At 36.1% G+C, this 22,198-nt stretch overlaps 2 protein-coding genes across 4 annotated transcripts in view; one reads left to right on the forward strand and one right to left on the reverse strand.

Moving 5' to 3' along the window:
• Positions 1-22,198, forward strand: part of LOC128017418 (calpain-1 catalytic subunit) — a 213,335-nt gene that overhangs the window by 59,668 nt on the left and 131,469 nt on the right. The gene's annotated exons all lie outside the window — the stretch shown is intronic.
• The window catches only part of actn3b (actinin alpha 3b), a 32,393-nt gene that overhangs the window by 6,439 nt on the left and 3,756 nt on the right, over positions 1-22,198 (reverse strand). Inside the window, exons 2-16 of the mRNA XM_052602791.1 lie at positions 11,144-11,258; positions 10,330-10,449; positions 9,519-9,605; positions 9,310-9,397; positions 8,427-8,505; positions 7,956-8,037; positions 6,885-6,970; positions 6,522-6,614; positions 5,319-5,549; positions 4,941-5,088; positions 4,102-4,252; positions 2,789-2,897; positions 2,510-2,650; positions 483-665; positions 239-373 (exon numbers count right to left, since the gene is read on the reverse strand). Coding sequence (XP_052458751.1) covers positions 239-373; positions 483-665; positions 2,510-2,650; positions 2,789-2,897; positions 4,102-4,252; positions 4,941-5,088; positions 5,319-5,549; positions 6,522-6,614; positions 6,885-6,970; positions 7,956-8,037; positions 8,427-8,505; positions 9,310-9,397; positions 9,519-9,605; positions 10,330-10,449; positions 11,144-11,258 — 1,848 coding nt within the window. The remainder of the gene's footprint in view (positions 1-238; positions 374-482; positions 666-2,509; positions 2,651-2,788; positions 2,898-4,101; positions 4,253-4,940; positions 5,089-5,318; positions 5,550-6,521; positions 6,615-6,884; positions 6,971-7,955; positions 8,038-8,426; positions 8,506-9,309; positions 9,398-9,518; positions 9,606-10,329; positions 10,450-11,143; positions 11,259-22,198) is intronic.

Consider the following 22,198-nt stretch of genomic DNA (forward strand, 5'->3'; position numbering starts at 1 on the left):
ATTAAAGTAAAAATGTCAAATGAATGAAAAGTGTCCATTCATGGCATGCTGCATCAGATTTAATCATTTACTGTATATGAACTGGCTGAACAAATCAGTTGATTGAAAGAAGAGTGGACATTTGGGAGATAGCATCTGATTATTGCTAATACCACTAATAACACTAATACCAGTGTAACTTTCTTAAATCTGGTTCTTCACCTCCAGCATCTCATGGTTTGGTGTTGAATAAGCTCACCTCCATCTTGGTCTGGATCCAGGGTCCGATGATGTTGGCCTGAGCGGCGAAGGAGCGCCTCAGCCTCTCGTTGGCCTGTTGCCTGGCAACCTCCTCCTGCAGCATCTGGTCTCTGAGGGGAACCAGCTGCTTCACCTGCAGGGGGCGACCGATCAGAAACACACATCTGAGTCCCTTCATGCATCCAGAGGTGAAGGAAATGACTAGCCACGAGCTTTGAGCTGTGTTTGTACTCTGTACTCACAGCCTCCCATTTGTTGGTGATGTCCTGCGGGCTGAGGACCGTGTAGGGGTTGACTCCGACCAGCTTGATGCCGTAGGTTTGGGCGATCTTTGTGATCTCGTTCTGGATGCCCATCACAGCAATGCGCTCCTTATCGGCTTCTGGCAGGGTGGCCTTGAACTGGTCGTGAGCTGTGATCAGGCTCTGAAGGAAAAATGGAGATTAACAACATTACAGGGGTAGTTAAAGGGCTCCTATTAAGCTTTTTCACTTTTTTTACACTGCAAAATTGGTGCCACTGTTAATATTTGCAGCTGAGCAGATGAAACTCACGGTTATGGTAAGGGGTGTGTTATTTCCAGATTTTTCTATAAGCACAAAACGCACTGGGACAGCTAACAAATCAGAGCGTGTTTCAGAAGTAGGGTCTTCATTGATAAAGAAATTAAACAGCCTGTTCGAGACAGACTGAGAGGTGCTGCAATTCACAGTTCGCCGCGAGTTTGATTGACAGGCGATCTGACCAATCATAACGCAGAATCTGCCATTAGAAAACAGAGAGTTCCGCTCCTCGATTCTGATTGGCTGAGCAGTGTTCAAAGCTATTGTAAATGACTCTACAAATATACACCTTTTGTCTTTTTTGTTGTTTGACAACCACTTTGTTGCAACCACGTTTCATTGATATCATTACACTTTATTTGCTGCGTTTTATTTTGTGAAACCTTACTACATATACAGTATGGAATACCCATATTATAAAAGCAATAATCCCTGTGAATCTGCTTTGCGTCGTGCTTAACAATGCCCTCCATCATGCAAATTCACATGTTTGTTTTTGTTAATGCACATCAAGGACTTAAAAGTTACAATTTAAAAGTGTTTCCACTATAGTTTATGCCCGTTTTTATTATCGGATAAAGAATTATCTGAGTCATTTCAGTGCTTATGCACATTATTAGGATTAACATTCCTCTTGGCATTTCAATTCAGCGTTTTTTAAGCGATATCTCAAAATGCGGAAAAAAATAGTTCGATGGAAGCGTAGCTAACATTTTCCTTAATGCAACGCGATTTCTGAAATACAAATACTTTCATCACAACATCTCAATGAAAACACAATATAAATAAAAGACTCGTTGAGCAGTGTAAACTGTAGCATTGATTATAACAGCGGTCTCGGTGAAAAAACTCAGAAATCAAATCACTGATAGACTCACACTGCTCCAGCACTACTAAAGAGATCGATCTTTAATTGCTTTATAGATCTACAGATAATATAGATAACAGATGCATCTCACATTACTAACTGGAACAGTGTGAAGTTTTACTTTGCCACAAAAAGCGTCTGCACATGAGCTGCTGCTCTTTACAGAAAATAAAGAGTTTTCTGAACTAACTCACTGAGTATTTCCTTTAATAACCATCATAAATTATAAACAGTTATTCAGAAAAGAAAGTGCTGTTCGTGTGCATGTCTTTTATCTAATAATGGGTGAGTAGTTTCATGTTCCTTCATAAAAGCCTGCTCTGCACAAGATGATGATGTTGATGAATAGGTTTGTAGTGCATTACAGTGTTTTCTGCTTCAGTTACATGCTACAAAAATAGACACTAAAATCCTACTTGCACCTGCAAATGAGAAGCTTACGTATGCAGTCGGTGTGAATAATGCAGCCTGTAAATGTGGGCGCTGAAATAAATACACGCTGCTAGGAAACAGGCCATATTGTTCATCCGAATTCATCAGGGCATGTCATTCGAAAAACTGATCATCAAAAAGGAAAAACATTCTCTATCTCAAAAACGACATTTCCATTCTGCAGAAAATATTATCACAATATTTCATGCTGGTTAGTCTAATGCACTTGGAAATGTTCACTTTGAAATACCCTCTCAGTAAACCAATGGTGTATTGTTTTATATTGGTCAATATACTTTTGCTCATATATTATTAATCACACCTACAAGCCAAATATACTGAGAACTGTACTTTTCTGAAGTGTATTTAAATGTTTATTTTTTGCATAAAGCTTCAGACTGCTGACCTGGATCTCCTCGATGCTGTGCACGATGAACATGTCCTGCAGATCCTCCATGGCTCCATCCATCCAGTTGTTGAAGGGCGCCGCCCTCTTGGCGAACTCCAGGTACAGCTGATCAATCGTCTCCCAAAGTTTTTCCACACGCTGCAGGATGAAAGAGCAGAACCGGTTACAAATGATTGATATTTTTACAAATACTATGGCTGGTATTCCAGTTGCATCTAATATCTGGCTTCACACTGTAGCGTGAGTTTGTTTGGAGTGTGTTAAGTGTTTGCGCACCTCTAGAGCGTCTCTTCTCTTCTGGGTCAGGGTTCCCAGGTTATCCCACTGGTCACAGATGCCCTGGCAGCGGGTGTTCACTGACGCAGCATCATGATAGTCTAACTCACTACACAGAGAGACAAACACATCTTGTATGGGGTTCCTGCATAAAGCCTGTTGTTTTAAAATGCTGAACATCATGAAAATACCCAGGTTTTCACTCCAAAACCGATGAAGTATGCCACACAATAAAGGTACAAAAGCTGTCACCGGGACAATACTCTTTCAAAAGGTACACCATTGTACCATATTTACCCCTAAAAGGTACATATAAGCACCTAAAGAATACATATAAATTCCTAAACCGTACACATTTGTACCTTTTGAAAAGGCACCACTCTAGTGACAGCTTTTGTACCTTTTTTCCTAAGAATGTATACTAATATGCATGTAGCAAACTAAACTACTTCCATACTTCTTGAGACTAAATTCGGTAGCACTTTATTTTACAGTCCTGTTCCTCATGTACATACTATGTACTTATTATAGCAATTACAATAACTATGTAATAACTAGGTACTAACCCTGAACCTACCCCTAAACCTAACCCTACCCCATGTAGTTACCTTGTGTTACCAGAACTTTCTTTGATAAATACACTGTAAGTACACTATAAGTACATGTTAGTACACGTACTGTAAAATAAAGTGCAACCCTAAATTCTCCCACCTTTTTTAGTTCATAAAAGAATACTTTAACCAGACGTTAAATCAGTTGTTTTCTTTATCCTACACTGTGAACTATACTACAAGTGAACTTTTACTAGTTTTGAACTTCTAGACTGAAGTGTACTGTCAGTAAACTGCTAGTTCAGTTGTTGTATTGCACATGCCAAGTATATTTAAAATACTTTATTCTACTCTAAATATATCTCAAAAAATAAAGATTATGTACAGGTAGGCCAAGTAAACAAACTTTTATGCTAAGTATACTTAAATATAATTTTGCTAAGGATATCTCTAATGAATACTTTAAAAACAGATTGCAAGTATCCAAATTCTTATGTTTTAAAAAAGTATACTAATAGTACGGTTGAATAAACAAATTTTTATTTTGCATTAAGAATATCATATGTGGTTAGTTTGTGACCATTTTGTTATTTTATTTTTATGACAACTTTAGTATATTTTCAGTGAAATTCCACAATGAAACATTTTACTTTTGAGTTTTTTTGGGGGGAAATGAAAGTTATTCTTAATGTTGATTTTTTGTTTTTATACAAATATTTTGATTTTGCATTGCATCATGGGGTTAAAAGCGTTGTGTGTTACTTCAGCTCTTGAGCGATGGCTGCGATCTGCTCCACTCGGTCCTGGTGAGCGGCCAGGTCGCTCTCAAACGCCTCGTGCTTCCTCATCAGAGCCCTGATCTCCATCAGAGAGGCTGTCTCATAGTCCTTCTGGGACAGCAGGTGCTCCTTTCCTAAAAACAGAGGCGTCAAATCAGAAATGCAGGAATGATTGCAGCATAGAGATGTATGAAGCTCAGCTCACACAGAAGACGAGTTCGAACCAAGCAGCTTTCTGTGGGTTGGTTTTCTGTTGGATCCGTGCAACTTTTATACCAAGACTCACAAACTTTCCATCTTGTAGATTTAAATTACTGATTGAAAGTTGTTGGAAGATTAGTGTTGGTGATGCTGTCATGTGACCGTGGTGTACTTCGTTTATAGAGTCTTACTTCTGCCGATTAAACTTACTGTAGGCTTCAAAGTTCATAAAATGAGTTAATTTGTGAAGATCTTGAAACACAAAAGATGTAAGAATCGTAAAATTTTGTTGTGATTTCTTTCGCACTCACATGAAATTCCAAATCATACGGATTACAATTGGATTTCGCCAAAAAAAAATGGCCAAACAATGATAAATGTGACCGCATCTTAAGACATATTGGTGTCAAGAGTTTAACCTTCATATGAAAACTGCGGTCTATGCAACATAAAAATCACACACATATTTATTTATAGAATAGTGGATGTTTAGCCAGCAACTGATTTTTTTTTTTTTTTGCAAAGCTTTTACAAGTGTAAAATCATGTATTTTTGGGAATGGGAATGCTAACGCATCGTGCATTATGTTTAAAAACTCTTGTGTGAATTAAGCATGGTTACCTGTGGTCCAGGACTCATGCAGGGAGCATTTCTGCTTGAACTTCTCCGCCAGATGATCGAGTCTCTCCAGACGACGGATCTCGGTGAGGAGCCATTCCTCATAACCCTTCTCTACCTGCTCTAGACCTTTCCACGCATTAGCAATATCCTACAAACAAACAAACAAACAAGCACAGGTTCTCTGTGAGCTTAACATAATCATAATAAGTCAAACCACTATCATTTAATGGCTGATTTTCTAGAAGTGGGATTGGCTGTTCATAAAGTCACAAGTAGTTTTCCACCAGTTTGCTGGTAAGGAAGACTTAGGACCAGCATGCAGAAGATGCTTTTGGAAAGAGTCCGGAAAAAGTTTTCAGATGATTTTGCATGACTTACCGACACCATCTTGCCCTCGGAGGGCATGAAGGCCGGGCGGTTGCTCAGGCGGAGTTTAGTCTGTAGGGTGTTGAAGTTGATCTCCAGCTGGCATTTCTCCTGAACGCGTGGAGGCTTGTGGACGCGCCTGTAGTCGCGGAAATCCTCCAGCTTCTGCTGCATGGCACGCATGGTCTGCTCCGCCACACGGTTCTCCAGCCACGGGATGGTGCGACGGATCCACTCCAACAACTACAGAGAGATGGAGGAGTTACAGACAATGTAGGTCTTCGAGGAAACAGGGTTAGTGCTCTTACAAAACTCTAGTGAAGTGCAACACCAAGATGGCTCCCAATTACCAGTCAAAATATTTGCAGTGTTAGGTGCTTCATTTGCACAAAAACACTGACATTTTCATCCACGATGGCTGACAGTTTAAAGGAAATCGTCAATCCATAAAACAACAAATATATATTTTCTGGCCAAAAATATATTTTAAATAAATGCTGTTAACAATAAAGTTAAATTAAATATATTTTTAATATTGAAAAATATATTTAGTTTAAAAATTAATATACCAAAATATAGTTCAGCAGCAAGAAAATGCATTATAGTAACCCACATTTAATCTAAATGCAATATAGCTTACTATAGATCAAAATGATTCATTAATGTAATTTTTTTTATGTATTATATGTTCACACCTGCTAAAGACAACAAATAAAGTTTGAATGAATTTTCTTGAATTGAAATTGTTTGTAATTTTTTTTTAAATGCTTAAAAAAATATCTATATATAAATATATATATACAAATTAATTTTTAATATATTAGTAGACAATTTAATGAATATATTTAGAAACTTTTTTTGTTTATTTGTAAATTTATTAGATGTAAACATAAATGTATGTTAGATACTTTTATTAAAATTGACTATTTTAACCAATATTTTTATGAGACGTATATTTTATTTTTGTTTTCGACCTCCAAATCCTAAATATAGAAATTAGTGAGCATCGTAGCACTTCCAGATACATTGTCCTGAAGTCAATGGTCTATTTTAAACGTTTTTTGGGGACATTAAACATTATCAAGCCAGTCACAGTATTCGTTGTGTTTATGATTGTGATCTTGCAAACTGATGTTTAGCTTTTCACTTCTATTTTCAGCAATAATCCAGACCTTCCCATTGGCTTTTAGCTGTGAACGTCTGACAGAGCCTCACCTCACTGGCCAGTTTCTCGTACTCCTCCATCAGCCTTTCGTTCTCCTGGTTCACAGCCAGAACCTTACAGATCCTGTTAGCCGCGGTCTCGGCCTGGAGACAGAGACACGGGGGAAACAAGCATAACAAATTCATTTCAGAGTTAATGCGCCTGTATCCAAGTCCCCCCACTTCATTTACTTTCATTTACACATTAATTTACTCTGCGTTACGCTGGAGAGCGTCTGGAAGCTCAGTGCATTACTGAAATCAATTTCCTTCAGTCATTTACACAAACTGATCCCAGTTTATACATCTAACACTTGAAAAACATTAGTTTGAGAAATTTAATTGAAGTCTGATTTGACTTGTGGTGACTTTTACCTGCTCGGCACCGGCGAAAGCATGGTAAAAGCAGGACACGTAGGTCATGATGGCTTTCTCATCAGGTTTAGGGGTGTTGACGATGTCTGGGGACAAAAAGAAACAACCAACATCCCTTTACTTGAACTCTGTGGTCAACAATAATCTTTGAACATTCAGAAATCTATTGGTCAAGAATTAAATTTCAATAACATTTCAAATTAGCACCAAAATCCCACAACACTGGTATCACAAATTATAATCACAAATATAGTCGTATATATGAAATATGAGCTCAATTTAAACAGCTGTATCGAAGATAAGAGTATTAATAATGAGCTCAATACAGTTCAATGTTGATTCAGTTAATCAAACACATTGTAATTAAATGGTAAAGCAGCTCTACAATACTCAACTCAGGTTAGTTCAAAGATGATTCAATTCAGTTCAGTAACAGTGTTAATGTTGTAAAATTCAACAACTACTAAAAAAATAGCACTAAAGCAGTGTAACAGAAGTCAATAATATTGATATTAAGTTCAATACAGTTCAACGTTGATTCAGTTCATTAATATGAAAAGGTTCATTAGTTATCTTTATTCAGCTCTATAGTTTAGTGTTGGTTCAATTTAACAGTGAAAATGTTTTAAAGTGCATCATTTATGAAACAAATTGAATTTCAGCTCTACAGAAGCCATTAATATTCAGCTCAATTCAATGTTGATTCAATTCAGATCAATAACAGAGTCAATGTTGCAAGGTTAATAATCCGTTAGGACGTTTTTCAACTCAGTTTGGTTCAATGCTAATTTAGTTAATTTCAATACAAAGCTAGTCTTTATTCAGCTCAATTCAGTACATTTTTTATTCCCATTCAATATTATCAGTGCAGCTGAATCAATAATATACAGAATATCAATTGTCCCAACTGAGCAAGCCAAAGGCAAGTTCAAGTTTTAAGCTCAAACTATACTAAAACGCTGGCCCAAGTGCATCAAGAGTAAACAGACTGTGTCAAACAGACTCATGTTGTATACTACAGGATCTCGTCGACCTGAACAGGATTGATTTCAGAGGTGATCTCTGACTCACCTTCAGCGTCCAGCATCTTCGGGATGTCCAGGTACTTCTCTGCCACCTCAAACGCAGTGTTCAGGTTTCCAATAGGGTCGTCCTTCAGAGGACCAACAAAACCATTCACTCCATTGCACTTTCCATCACTATGATGGTACATTGTGTTGCTCTGTGACATTTTTAAAAGGCATTACGTGGACACATGCTGTCATTTTTAAGAGTTGCATGCCTTATATTGCACTCTATATGTAGACGGTGCCTTATATTTATCTTAGAGCTATCAGATTTATAATGAATCATTTCTGAATCAATCATTTGAGCCTGCAAATCATAATCTGACTGGACAAAACAAGAGCTTTGGACTCAAGGATAAACCTTTCGAGTTAAGAGGATTGAAAAAACAGACATTGTGTGTTGAATTGGCATAAAGCTCCACACAGGGAATAAATGTAAAGCGCGAGTGACTGGAAGAAAAGACAGAAGCGGCACCTTTCTGAGTTTAGAGTAGTCGATGAGGTCTGGTCTGTGTCTGTGGATAAGGGCGCACAGAGCGAGGCCGTCCTTCCAGCTGACAACAACACACACAACATATGAGAAAACCTCTCAGTGCTGACGTACTGTATAGAGAGTAATGAAGATCTTTACAATTACGTTCCATTTGTTAATAATTAAATGCATTAGTTAAAAAGAACCAACAAAGAAAAATTCTTTAAAAACATTGATTTAAAAACATTTAACAATACATTGTTGTTACAAGTTAAAAGTTTTATCTGTTATTATATTTAATTTGTATTGTTAATTTTAGATAATGCATTTAATCAAATAACGGGACCTTATTGTAAAATAAATACATTAATAAATCTGTGTTTTTAAACAGTATTTTTTTTTAGCATGAATACTAATGCTTATTATAATCTTTGAAGTAAAATAAATAAATAAATGTGATGCCAATTTCCAAACAGTATCAAAACAATGAAGCTAAAAGTTATTGATTTAAATTAAACAAAAAATTGTATTAATGAAAAATGTAAATCTAATTAGCTGCATTTCAGGTCTGTTGAATGTTCTAAGCGTTGACTTTCAAATAAAATATGATTTTCCGCAAAATATATATTAGTACTGGTAGATATATTGACAGTATTGCCATTGATGGTATTTGGCATCACAACTGAAAATAAAGAATATTACTCAAACACATGTGAGTTGAATTGAATTCAGCAAGTTACATTCACTTCTCCAAAAGTAAACAGCAAATACATTTATGATGTTACAAAAGATTTTGTTTCAAATAAATGGTGTTCCGAACGTTCTATCTGTTTGAACTTTGTGTGGACATCCTCTTCAGATGTGACGTGTGTGTCATCGCTCTCACCTGATGTGGAAGTTCTGTACGTTGACGTTCCTGTAGGGGGCCGTCTTCCTCTGACACCACAGCAGCAGACCCTCTTTAGCAGACGTCTCTGAGGACACACACACACAGAAATACATTAATATGAAGTGATAATGAGTGTTTAATTAGTAACATGATCAGTCCGGTTGTGTCATGAATGTGTCTGATAAAATGCAAATGTGTGTTTGTACCCTCCACAGAAATGTCCTGGATAGCGAAACGAAGAATGATGGTCCAGATCATTCCAAGAGTCATTTTCACATTGCCATCAACAATCTCTGCAGAACAAGAGAGAGAATTTCAGATCAAGTAATATATATGAGATATATGTATGTTAATATATAATATACATATCAATTTAATATAAAAAAATATATATATATATATATATATATATATATATATATATATATATATATATATATATATATATATTATTATTATTATTATTATTATTATTATTATTATTAGTTAGTAGTAGGCTGTCAGTTTAAATATTTACATTTATTCTGATTAATTAAATTGTTACATTTAATAACCATGACTAATCACACACACACACCAGTTTTTCCTGAAAAAATAATAAGCAGCTCAACTTATTTTAGCATTGATAATAATTAGAAATGTGATTTCTGAAGTAATGATGCTGAAAACATCACAGGGTTTGCATCACAGGAATAAATTACATTTTAAAATATATTTTTAATAGAAAATAGCTATTGTAAAATGTAATAATATTTCATAATATTCCTGTTTTTTAAGGAATTTTTCATCAAAAAAAAAAGCAGCTTTGGTGAGCAGCACATGTAAAAATCTTACCGACCCCAAACTTTTAAACAATTGTGTATTTACTGAAAATAAAATAATTTCAGATTGCATTATCAACTTAATATTTTCATTATTTCTCTTTCCGTGAACAAAACTGATTGCACTAAATTCATTTTAAAACTGTCCGCCCTAGTTAGTAGTCTACATAGTGCACTAATAGTCTAAGTTTCCCACCTTCAGCACCAATGGACACCAGTTTGACTCCTTTGCTAGAGATATAATCCAGAGCTTTGTTGACGTTGGCGATCTTGTGGAAACGCATCTTTCCTTTGTCAGGCTTGGGCAGTCTCTCACCTGCGGATCGATCAGACCAAACTCGTGTCAGTTATCAAGGTAAATTAATCAGTATTTTGATGCTGAAGTGTGCAGCTGTAGAGGAACCGCACAAACAATGACTGTTTCCAAACAGGTTTCCCCCACCCTTTCCATCCTACTTCTGACATGTAAAACACACAGCTGAATATTTTTCTAAATACACAGCTTTACACTGTTTTTACAATTTTACAAAAATTGCACATCTCACTGAAGTCAAACGATGCAACCGGTTTTGTTTGCAGTTGAAAGCCATTTCAAGTTATGAACATATTTTGTTTGCTTCAGAGTACACTGATGAGTGGTTCACAGTAAGAACATGCATTAAGAGAGTATAAAAGAGTGCTTTTTGATTTCACATTCAGACAGCTGGTGATTTGAAAGATTATTTTCTCTGATTCTGACTAATGTACTGCAAACGAAGCATGACTCATCATCTGTGCTCTGAGGATAAAATAAGCATTACATGAATCATGAGCTCCATTCATTGCAACACTACTTTAGTCAGTCACAAACCTTTTATATATGACTCTACAAGACGACAGCTGGTTTTCCTTCAGGATACGACTTCATACTTGTGGCATGAGATATGTTAACCTTACGTTTGCTTCACTAGATCAGTGCACCCTAATATATGAGTCTAATGGAGGTGTTTCCTGCATCTCCCTATCGTTACCTGAGATGACCTCCAGCAGCAGCATGAGTTTCAGCCCATTCCTGAAATCCTCTTCAATGTTCTCGATCTGAGTTCCCGCTTTACGCAGATGAGAGTTACACCACGCTGTGAACGTCTGGGAGACAAGGACAGATTATTCATGTTTTTCATCGGTAACACAAAACAGCTTATACTTTTATTTTTTAAGGATTTTGAGATAAACTGAGAAATGCAAGGAAAAGGTTTTTTTGTGAAATTGTGAAATAAAAAGTCACAATTACCTTTTTTTATTATGTAAATTCAGAACTCAGAGAAAAAAGACAGAACTGCAAGATATAAACACAATGTAAACTTGAAATTGCAAGAAAGAAGTCTGAATTCTGAGTTTACATCTTTACATTTTATAATTTTTTTTCTAGTTTCTGATTATGATGAAAACTCTAAAAATGTAAATTAAATACACCCTCGCAATTCTGAAAAAAAAAGGTAAGAAAAAAAGTGTAAAAGTGTTAGAAAAAAAACTCAGAATTGTGAAACAAAAGTTAAAATTACTTTTTTATTCTGTCAGGAAAAAAATATATTATGAATTGCAAAATATAAACTAAAAATTCAGAGAAAAAAAGTCAGAATTCGGAGTTTACATCGCTGTTACAGAGAAAAAAAGTGTTAAAGAGTTTATAGCAATTGTAAATTTATATCTCTCAAACTTTTTCTCAGACTTCCGAGGAAACAAAGTCAGAATTGTGAGACAGAAAGTCATAATTACTTTTATTTTTATCCTTCTATAAGAAGTAACTAAAAACATAATCAGATTCACTGCTTTGGTACAACGTAAAAAATACTTTTTACAAGTTAAAAGTTCAACTTTTAATAAACTTGTTTTCCTTGTGTTAATTCCATTGCCATCCTGTGTGAACTTCTGTTTGTGACCATTCTGTTCTTTAGAAAATGATGAGATTTTAACGTTTTATACGTCTAATAGTGCAAATGCGATTTAATTTGGACATTACAGCGTGTTTCTGCAGGTTTCCAGAGATGATTATAATTCAGAGATCTTATAAATATCCCTCTCTTCCAGCGTGTGCGATGCCAAGAGGACGTGATGTGGGTGTTAGGATGTAAATGAGTGTCTGTGTGAGCAGAGCGGCAGATTAAAGTATGAAAGAGGAGGAGGAGTGATGAACAACAGCACATGTAGGAGTTCTGATGAGAGAGACACGGATGGAGAGGTTGAAAAAGAGATGGAGGGAGGATTGAACACACAGATGGAAGCCAGGGGTCACTGTAGGGCCGAGTGGGTGGGACGCAAATATAGAGAGGAAAGAGAGATGAGACCAAATGAGAAGAGCTAAAATGAGGCAAGGAAAAAAGGGGAAATGAAAGATGAGATGAAAACAGAGGAGAAGTTGAGAGAGGAGAGAAGAGAGGTGTATAAAAGAGAAGAAATGAGATAATGAAAGTTGAGAGTAAAATAGAAGAGATTAGAAAAGAACTGAAGAGATAATGAGAGTTCAGAGAAAAGAATAACACATGAGGCCAAAGAGAAAGAAAGAAAGATGAGAAGAGAAAGAAGAGAAGAAATGATAAAGTTAAGAAAAAGGAAAGAGAAGAAGGAGATGTGACAAGAACACAAAGGAAATGAGAGACCATCATTTCACCATTAAAAACATATTAACAAACAAAAACTAATTGTATAACCCACTAAAAAGAGCTTTTCATCCTCCACAAAAACCAAACCCTTATTTATACTCCAGTAATGCATTAAACAGATTGATCTTATTGACTTCCTTCCGTTTCAACTCTATCAGCCTTCCAGGTTTTGTCTGTCTGAGTAAGAAGTTGGAAAAAGTGCAAATCTCCCTGTTATTGAGAGAGTTTTCAAAATCATAAATGAACTGTTTTTGAGAAATTTAAACCTAACCCACTGAAAATTCCATTTAAGATTTTAAAAAGAGGAAATTTACATCATTCACACAAAAAAACAAAAACAAAACATTTGCAGACTGTAAAACACAAAGACCAAAAGAGAAGAAAAGTGAGATGACACGACATGAGAAGAGATAATTCAAGCTGAGAGAGAAGAGAGGAGAGTGTGAGAGATAAGAGGAGACAAAAGAAAACAAGAAGAAAAGAGAAAACAGGTGGAAATCTGATGGAGAGAAATACACAAAATAAAGACACATGGTTCTTTCTTTCATGTTCTGTAAGGAACCCTCTTTCTAATTAAGACTCATTTCTCATTGTCTCATTACAGGTTCTTCAGATTAGTGTTTTGTTTCTGGGTTCTTCAAAGCAAAATAAAACACTTACTAAAAATATTCAATATTTTATTTGTTTACTTGCATGCCTTGAGACCGATAACACCAGAGAACCATAAACATCCAAATGTGTTGTTAAATTATCTTAAAATCTCAGGGGGAATTCAAGTTAATATTTCAGGCTAAATGGGTCCAGCAGACAAAAACAGTTGGGGATCCCTGAATATAAAAGAAGGTCAGGCTCCAAAAGTCTCTTAAGTTTTAAGAAGATCCAGCCCAAGCCTTTAGGGAACATTTAGAGGAGACAAAATAAAGAGGAGATGGACAGATTGAGACGCAACGGGGGAAAAGGAAAGGTCAAAAAGAGGCAGAGCAGGAAGGGTGTAAGGAAGCGCTGATGGAGGAGGGGTGACAGTGTCTAAATGTGGATGTTACAGGACACCCGAGACACAGCTGAGAGAGAGGGATTCCTGAGGAGCAAAGTAAGAGACACAACAGGAGCTTCAACTCCAAATCCCACCAAGAGATTTCTGATTTCTGTCAAAAGTCTGAACAAGAATAAAAACCATCCCTAGTCTTGAACCAAAAGATATTAGCGCTAATATGCAGCCAATAATATAACCCTGGGCCTTTAGATAACAGCCCTCAGTGAGCGCATGCAGCTGCCACTTCCACTCTGTTAAGTAAATTAATTTCCCAGAGTGCACCTGTTCCCGGCATGAGTGTGTGTTTGTGAGGGGGTCGATCTTTAAACGTGAGGTAATGTGCTATCAGCGTGAGAGGAGATGTCTGTCTTCTCCAAACCCCCACCGGACGGCCGGGGAAGCCCTTTAATAGGTGACCTTTCAAACCAAATTATGACTGACCTCTACACTCACTGTTTTAGACGGGATGCATTTAAAGAAGCACCCTGTTCCACTCCAACAAGTCACAATAAATCTCCAATTCACACTGACACTGAACGACTTACAGTTAGTGTGAACACACTTTATAACTGAAGCATTGTAATTTGATGTCATATTGCATCACTGTTATAATAATTAAAATATATTTTGTTGTGCATGGAAATGCATCAGATATATTCAATCATAATCCATGATCAGAAGCCAACTGCATAATGTTAAGTCAGATTATCATAACATGAATTGAAACAATTTAGGAAATAAATGAGATGGCTGCCAACCAAATAAACAAACAAATGGACATGTGTTTTATTATGTATGTAGCAATAAATAAATGCTGACTTTATACACGTTTGAATATTTGAATCTGACGGACCAATCAGAATCAAGTATTCCACTGAGCTGTTTATTTGCTCATTAATATTAATTAATGTGAGAGAGATCTGCAGGCCACCTGTTTATAGAGCTCAGCTGTGAGGTTATTAATGGTTCACCTGTTCATTAAATCAAACTGTTCTTTTCAGAATCCGTATAATGCACTCATGTGCCACACTGTGGTCAGTTTAAATACAGAACAACAAATTCATAAAGTCTGCATGAATGTAGTGGACAGGTCAGGCCAAACACACACACACACACACACACACACAAGGCAGGTATGCCTGTTCTAATGCCTCTAGTGGGAATGAATTATCACCTTACCAAAGCATGATCACCGAGCTGGAAAAAAGCCCCTGGTAACTGTGTGTAAATAAAGAAGCTAGGGCTGTATTAATAGCTTGTCATTTGTCTGGGTGGCTGCCATTGATTGTCCTGCTCGTTCTTCCTCTCGTTCACTCGCTCGATGGAGGTAACTGTCCGAGGAAGAGAAACGATGACGAGGCCACAGGAGACAATGCAACAGTTCCCTCCACCTGACTGCCGCTAACCTTATAATAACCTTAGAATAGTAAAACACAGCCTCTGACATCTCATTTCAGCCATTACATCAGAAACACACTAAAATGCTTCTCTGAGTGGAACAACTTTCAATAAATAAATAAAAAACAAACAAACAAGGCAATCAAAAGTTCTTCAAGGACCATATGTTGTCACAAATGTTAATGACAAAACTAATTATAATTATATAATCTCATTTCAACTGATTTTTCCATTAGCATGTTGCTAAGCTAACAGTGCAATGTGTATTTTAGCGCACACAAATATTGGATAAAATAATACTTTTCAGTACACTAAGCTATTTTCACGGTCTTGTTTTTTATTGACACTTTTGGGATTTAATGAAATATAGGTTTCAGCACCATTTTAGGTATTTTTCAGCTATTTTGCCATAAATACTCTATGATGAAGTATGGAACAGCCATTATAATTAAAGCATTATAATTAAGGTGTTTTTGTATTCTACTAAACTACTTTTCCTTTGTTGCTTTTTTTAAATATGCATTAGGCAGCAGAGTTCCCAGGTCCATGTAACAAAACAAGTCCAATTGTTAATCAAAACTAGCCCAATCACAGGCAAAACTAGCCTAATCACAGACAAAACTACCCCAAATCACAGACAAAACTAGCCCAGTCACACAAAAAAGTAGCCCAATCATGGGCACAACTAGACAAAACTAGTCCAATCAATCACAGACAAAACTAGCCCAGTCCCAGACAAAACTAGCCTAATCACAGACAAAACTACCCCAAATCACAGACAAAACTAGCCCAGTCACACAAAAAAGTAGCCCAATCATGGGCAAAACTAGACAAAACTAGTCCAATCAATAACACACAAAACTAGCCAATCATAGGCAAAAGTAGCCCAATCACAGGCAAAACTAGTCCAATCAATCACACACAAAACTAGCCAATCATAGGCAAAAGTAGCCCAATCACAGGCAAAACTAGACAAAACTAGTCCAATCAATCACACACAAAACTAGCCAATCATAGGCAAAAGTAGCCCAATCACAGGCAAAACTAGTCCAATCAATCACACACAAAACTAGCCAATCATAGGCAAAAGTAGCCCAATCACAGGCAAAACTAGACAAAACTAGTCCAATCAATCACACACAAAACTAGCCAATCATAGGCAAAAGTAGCCCAATCACAGGCAAAACTAGACAAAACTAGTCCAATCAATCACACACAAAACTAGCCAATCACAGGCAAAAGTAGCCCAATCACAGGCAAATCTAGACAAAACTAGTCCAATCACACACAAAACTAGCCAATCATAGGCAAAAGTAGCCCAATCACAGGCAAAACTAGACAAAACTAGTCCAATCAATCACACACAAAACTAGCCAATCACAGGCAAAAGTAGCCCAATCACAGGCAAAACTAGACAAAACTAGTCCAATCAATCACACACAAAACTAGCCAATCACAGGCAAAAGTAGCCCAATCACAGGCAAATCTAGACAAAACTAGTCCAATCACACACAAAACTAGCCAATCATAGGCAAAAGTAGCCCAATCACAGGCAAAACTAGACAAAACTAGTCCAATCACACACAAAACTAGCCAATCATGGGCAAAAGTAGCCCAATCACAGGCAAAACTAGCCAATCATAGGCAAAAGTAGCCCAATCACAGGCAAAACTAGACAAAACTAGTCCAATCAATCACACACAAAACTAGCCAATCATAGGCAAAAGTAGCCCAATCACAGGCAAAACTAGACAAAACTAGTCCAATCAATCACACACAAAACTAGCCAATCACAGGCAAAAGTAGCCCAATCACAGGCAAATCTAGACAAAACTAGTCCAATCACACACAAAACTAGCCAATCATAGGCAAAAGTAGCCCAATCACAGGCAAAACTAGACAAAACTAGTCCAATCAATCACACACAAAACTAGCCAATCACAGGCAAAAGTAGCCCAATCACAGGCAAAACTAGACAAAACTAGTCCAATCAATCACACACAAAACTAGCCAATCACAGGCAAAAGTAGCCCAATCACAGGCAAATCTAGACAAAACTAGTCCAATCACACACAAAACTAGCCAATCATAGGCAAAAGTAGCCCAATCACAGGCAAAACTAGACAAAACTAGTCCAATCACACACAAAACTAGCCAATCATGGGCAAAAGTAGCCCAATCACAGGCAAAACTAGACAAAACTAGTCCAATCAATCACACACAAAACTAGCCAATCATAGGCAAAAGTAGCCTAATCACAGGCAAATCTAGACAAAACTAGTCCAATCACACACAAAACTAGCCAATCATGGGCAAAAGTAGCCCAATCACACACAAAACTAGCCAATCACAGGCAAAAGTAGCCCAATCATGTACTTGGGGAAAATGGAGAATTGCAGTGCCGATCATTAGTGTTGGCATTTTTAATCAATACTTGACAAATATTTGATAGCAATATGGCGTAGGCATTGAGTCCATCGTGTCATGCAGAAGTTGAAAATTGACAACTTTTTGACAACTTTGCTAGCCAGTCGCAATCACCGAAAAAATATTGTGATTACTACTGTCACTATAACGCTGAACTAGCGTTATGCAAGTGAAGCGCTAATACTAATAAAATGTGACATACGTGTTCCACCAACATTTCAAAGGCAAGATTAAAGTTAAATACTTTGAGTTTCTATATTCAGCACATCACGCTATTTGGGTTGCTTATATTATACAGTTATATATTGTTTCAACAGCAGAATTGGGCTACTTGGAAATCATTGCCTTGGGTTGCTTATTTGCCATGGGTTAAAGTTTTGGCATATTGCATAAATTATATTTGGCTGAAATTCTGGTATTTTCTCTATTTTATATTCTTCCAATGATAAAAAAGCTGTAGGACTGTTTTTATGCTTGCTGTTAGCCTAAACAGTGATTCTCAAGTTTAGGGTTTAAGAGTGTAATGCATGACAGTGACTGGGGGTCATAGTTAGTTTTATTATTCAGATCTGGCAACCCTTCATAACACTGAAAAACTGAGTGTTCCTGATATATTATGATCAGTGTTCTCTGGGCTGAATTATGTTAATGGGAATGGAAAATTTGAAATCATCTAAAAGGAATGACATGGCTGCCTCCTTCAGTCACCCAACACACATACACACACACACACTCGAGGCATGCAAGGACCTGACATCTCACATTTCGACATTTATCGACTGCAGCAGCACTCATTAATGGGTTCACAGAAGTGTGACTGAAGACTGCTGAGGATTCAGTGTGAGAAAGTCTGTGTGTGTGTGTGTGTGTGTGTGTGTTACTGAACGAGTTTCCTTTAAAAGTTCATCTTTGTGAGTTACCATGGCAACCTCATCTGCAGCTTCCTCTATGAGACCATAATACTGTCATAAGCATTTAACCCCAGAAATCTGCCTCTTAATGCTTTTAAAAGTGTATTTAGAGAAGTGAATGTTATCTAAAGTTGAGATTGCAGTTCTGAAATAAACAATCAGCATAAAGCATGTCTATAACAATGTGAACACTTGTACATCAAGAATGTAATTTATGAATATTATTGTTATTTGATTGATTGATTTATTTTTTATTTCTTGAACACACTTAATTCTGGATTTGTTAAAATGTCATTTTGGGAGGGTATATTTAATTTCTATACTGCTATATATGGATGTATATAAACTGTAATTAAATGTATAATTAAATTATAGAAGAACGTGAATGATAAATATTACAAACTCCCTTCATTACAGACAGCTGAAGGAGCATCGCATTTAAACTGACTCCTCAGTAATGAATTTGGCAGATGGACACACACACACACACACACACACACACAATCCCTTAGAGACCAGAGACCACATTAAAGATTATTCTTAAAATATCACCCTAACATCACACTCAAGCCTTACAAAAAGCACTGTTGGGGTACTCAGTAGTTTTTAGATGGCTATACTATGGTCCTGTATGATTAACCTATTCATATTCCACATAATTTACATGGTAATCCAATGTACTTTAAACAGCACCCTGGTATTTTGAACATGTTCAAAAACAAAAACAAAAAAACATAGTATTACCATTTTGGTAAGTGAAGCCAATGTTGATATATAACTGCATATACACAAGCCTAAATATACATATTTCCGAACACTTAAACACACATAAAGCCATTGTGAGGCCTGGGTGTCCCTCTGCTAGTTTATAGTCTCTGCCCTACATGGCCACAGCTTCTGGAATAGTAACTGCCATCTGATCTGAGCACACAATCTCTCGCCCGCTCGCTCTCTCAAACACTTGCTCTCTGTGAGAATAAGACAAAAATAAGAAATGACACCAATACACAATAGGACCCGAAACTCGCCCAAAAATAGTTTCTTTTTCAACAAATGATGAAAGGAATCGCTGAGCCTTTGAAATATTCAAACTAAGACTGATTTTGAAAACTGATTTATGTGATTGATATTTTCTTGCAGCACACACACACACACAAATCAAGATATACGAGACGTCATAACATAACATTCTTACTTCGCAAAATCACACAATACTGAGAATCTAAAATATACCATTTTAAATATAGGGGTCATTCTCAGGAAATGCATAAAATGTTTTAGGGAAAAAAAAGCTATATATAAGTATTCATAGGAGGTATGCATATATAAGAAGTTATAAATAAAATAATGATTATTGGAATAGGTTTTAACTTAAAAAAAAAAAATTATAGTCTACTTAAAAATGTCTTAATTCAGTGCATTACTTGCAATTTCTATGTAATAATTTGTGAAATTTACTAGCAATTTCTGAATGAAAATTGTTTTATGAATTTATTTTAGTGTAGGTAGTGAAATAATTATATTTTAATTTCAACATATACCCAGTTAAAAGTCATTTAAAACAATTCAATTTATATATATTAACCATCAAAATGTAGTGGTGACGAATGAGGATATGCAAATTGGTTCATATTTCCCTGAAAACACAAATTTAAAAATAAAACCGTTTTATTTGAAAATGTGTTTTGCTTTACATGCTAAAAAGTCTTATATCTTGTCAATCATATTAGTCATGGGGAGAAAAATGTATTGTTCAAAGTCAAGTCAAATAGATTTGTGTGCAAATGTCGATAATCTAAATCTGATCTAAACTCAAAAGTGTGCCAGTGAATTCTGGCATTGAGAACGACTGCCATGTCCTCATGATATCTAAACCTTGACCAATAGATCAAATCACACTGAGAAGCAAGGGAAACATTGAAACTCAAATCAGCAACAGAAGTAGAAGTGGCACTCACAACAAAAAATGACTGGCTGAAAGATGCATTTTCACACCACAGGAACAGACGTCAACTTAATTTGATCAGCAACTTTTCCCACATGAATAACCATTTGTTAGCCAATAAGGATCTTTACCAGACTTGTGTAAAGGGTATTTATAGCTCCCTGTTTTACAGCGCAGCTAGAGTCCCGTCTTGTTGTGCTGTATGTGTAGGTATTCTTTACATCTTGATGCGTTTCAAAGATCATTCCCATTCGTCGATCTTTGTGATATCACATATACCGGAAAATATGCGGTGTAGTCCAAACGAGTCGTTCGTTTGTTGTAGTTTTTGAAAAGTGATTTATGTTAAATAAAATATCTCCTTTTGAAGTGGACTTTGAACTTTGTAACTTTGCAGATCTTTGTTATGCTCAAACAGCAATGTTGTATACTTAAAACTGAACAGTGAAGTGGACAGTTTAGCTACGTTAGCAATAGCTTATCTGCAGCAACAACAACAACAATGTCTTCAAACTCTTAAAGGGATAGTTCACCAAAAAATTAAAATTTGATGTATATCTGCTTACCCCCAGGGCATCCAAGATGTAGGTTACTTTGTTTCTTCAGTAGAAAACAAAAAAAGATTTCTAACTCAAACCGTTGCAGTCTATCAGTCTTATAATGTAAGTGAATGGTATTCACGACTTAGAGAGTCAAAAAAACACACAAACAAAACTAAATTAAACCCTGGGCTTGTGATGATAAATTTGTGTGTAAACACACGAAACAATAGATATGTGAAAGAAACTGAACAGTATATATATATATATATATATATATATATATATATATATATATATATATATATATATATATATATATATATAATTTATCTCTGATTCGCCACAATGTCTGAACTGTTAGAACTCTCCTGAGTGCATTCTCAAGCCAGCGCATGACACGACTTCTTCTTCTTCTTGCTTTATGACGGATCACAGACTTATAAGTGCATTACCACCACCTATCTCTCAAATTGACACTCCTAAATGAAAGTGTAGCTAGAGTGTCAGTGGTCCATTTGAGAGATAGGTGGCGGTAAAGCACTTATAAGTCTGCAATCTGCCTTAAAGCAAGAAGAAGATGCTTCAGGCACAGGCTGTTGAGAACGCACACCGGACAGTTCTATCAGTTCAGACATTGTGGTAAAAAATAAAAATAAAAATAAAAAATCTTAAATTGACTCTCAAAGCTGTGACTCCCATTCACTTCCATTATTAGCCTACAGACTGGCAATGGTTTAAGTTAAAAATCTTTGTTTGTGTTCTACTGAATAAACAAAGTTACCTACATCTTGAATGCCCTGGGAGTAAGCAGAGAACAATAAATGTAATTTTTTTGGGTGAACTATCCCTTTAAGATCTCTTTTAGATGTTTCACTATTTGTAATTAAATCTATATTTTTTGATATGGGAGATTTCCAATATCTTTATGTCCCATAGGTGGCAAAATAAGATGCTATTCAAAAGGGGCCTTTTGATTTTGCTAAAAAGAACATTATTTTGTGTATTTTGTGTAATGCATTGTGTTTATGTAGTTTGAGGTTAAAAAACACATTTCCACATACTGTACATTATTGTTTCTACTCTATTCCCCGCTTTTTCTGAAATGCATCAATTTTTACAAAGCTCACTGCTCTGAAAAGCAAGGTGTGCTGTGATAGGCCAGCTATCCAG

This window comes from Carassius gibelio, chromosome A7 (assembly GCF_023724105.1).
Source record: "Carassius gibelio isolate Cgi1373 ecotype wild population from Czech Republic chromosome A7, carGib1.2-hapl.c, whole genome shotgun sequence".
Taxonomy (NCBI): domain Eukaryota; kingdom Metazoa; phylum Chordata; class Actinopteri; order Cypriniformes; family Cyprinidae; genus Carassius; species Carassius gibelio.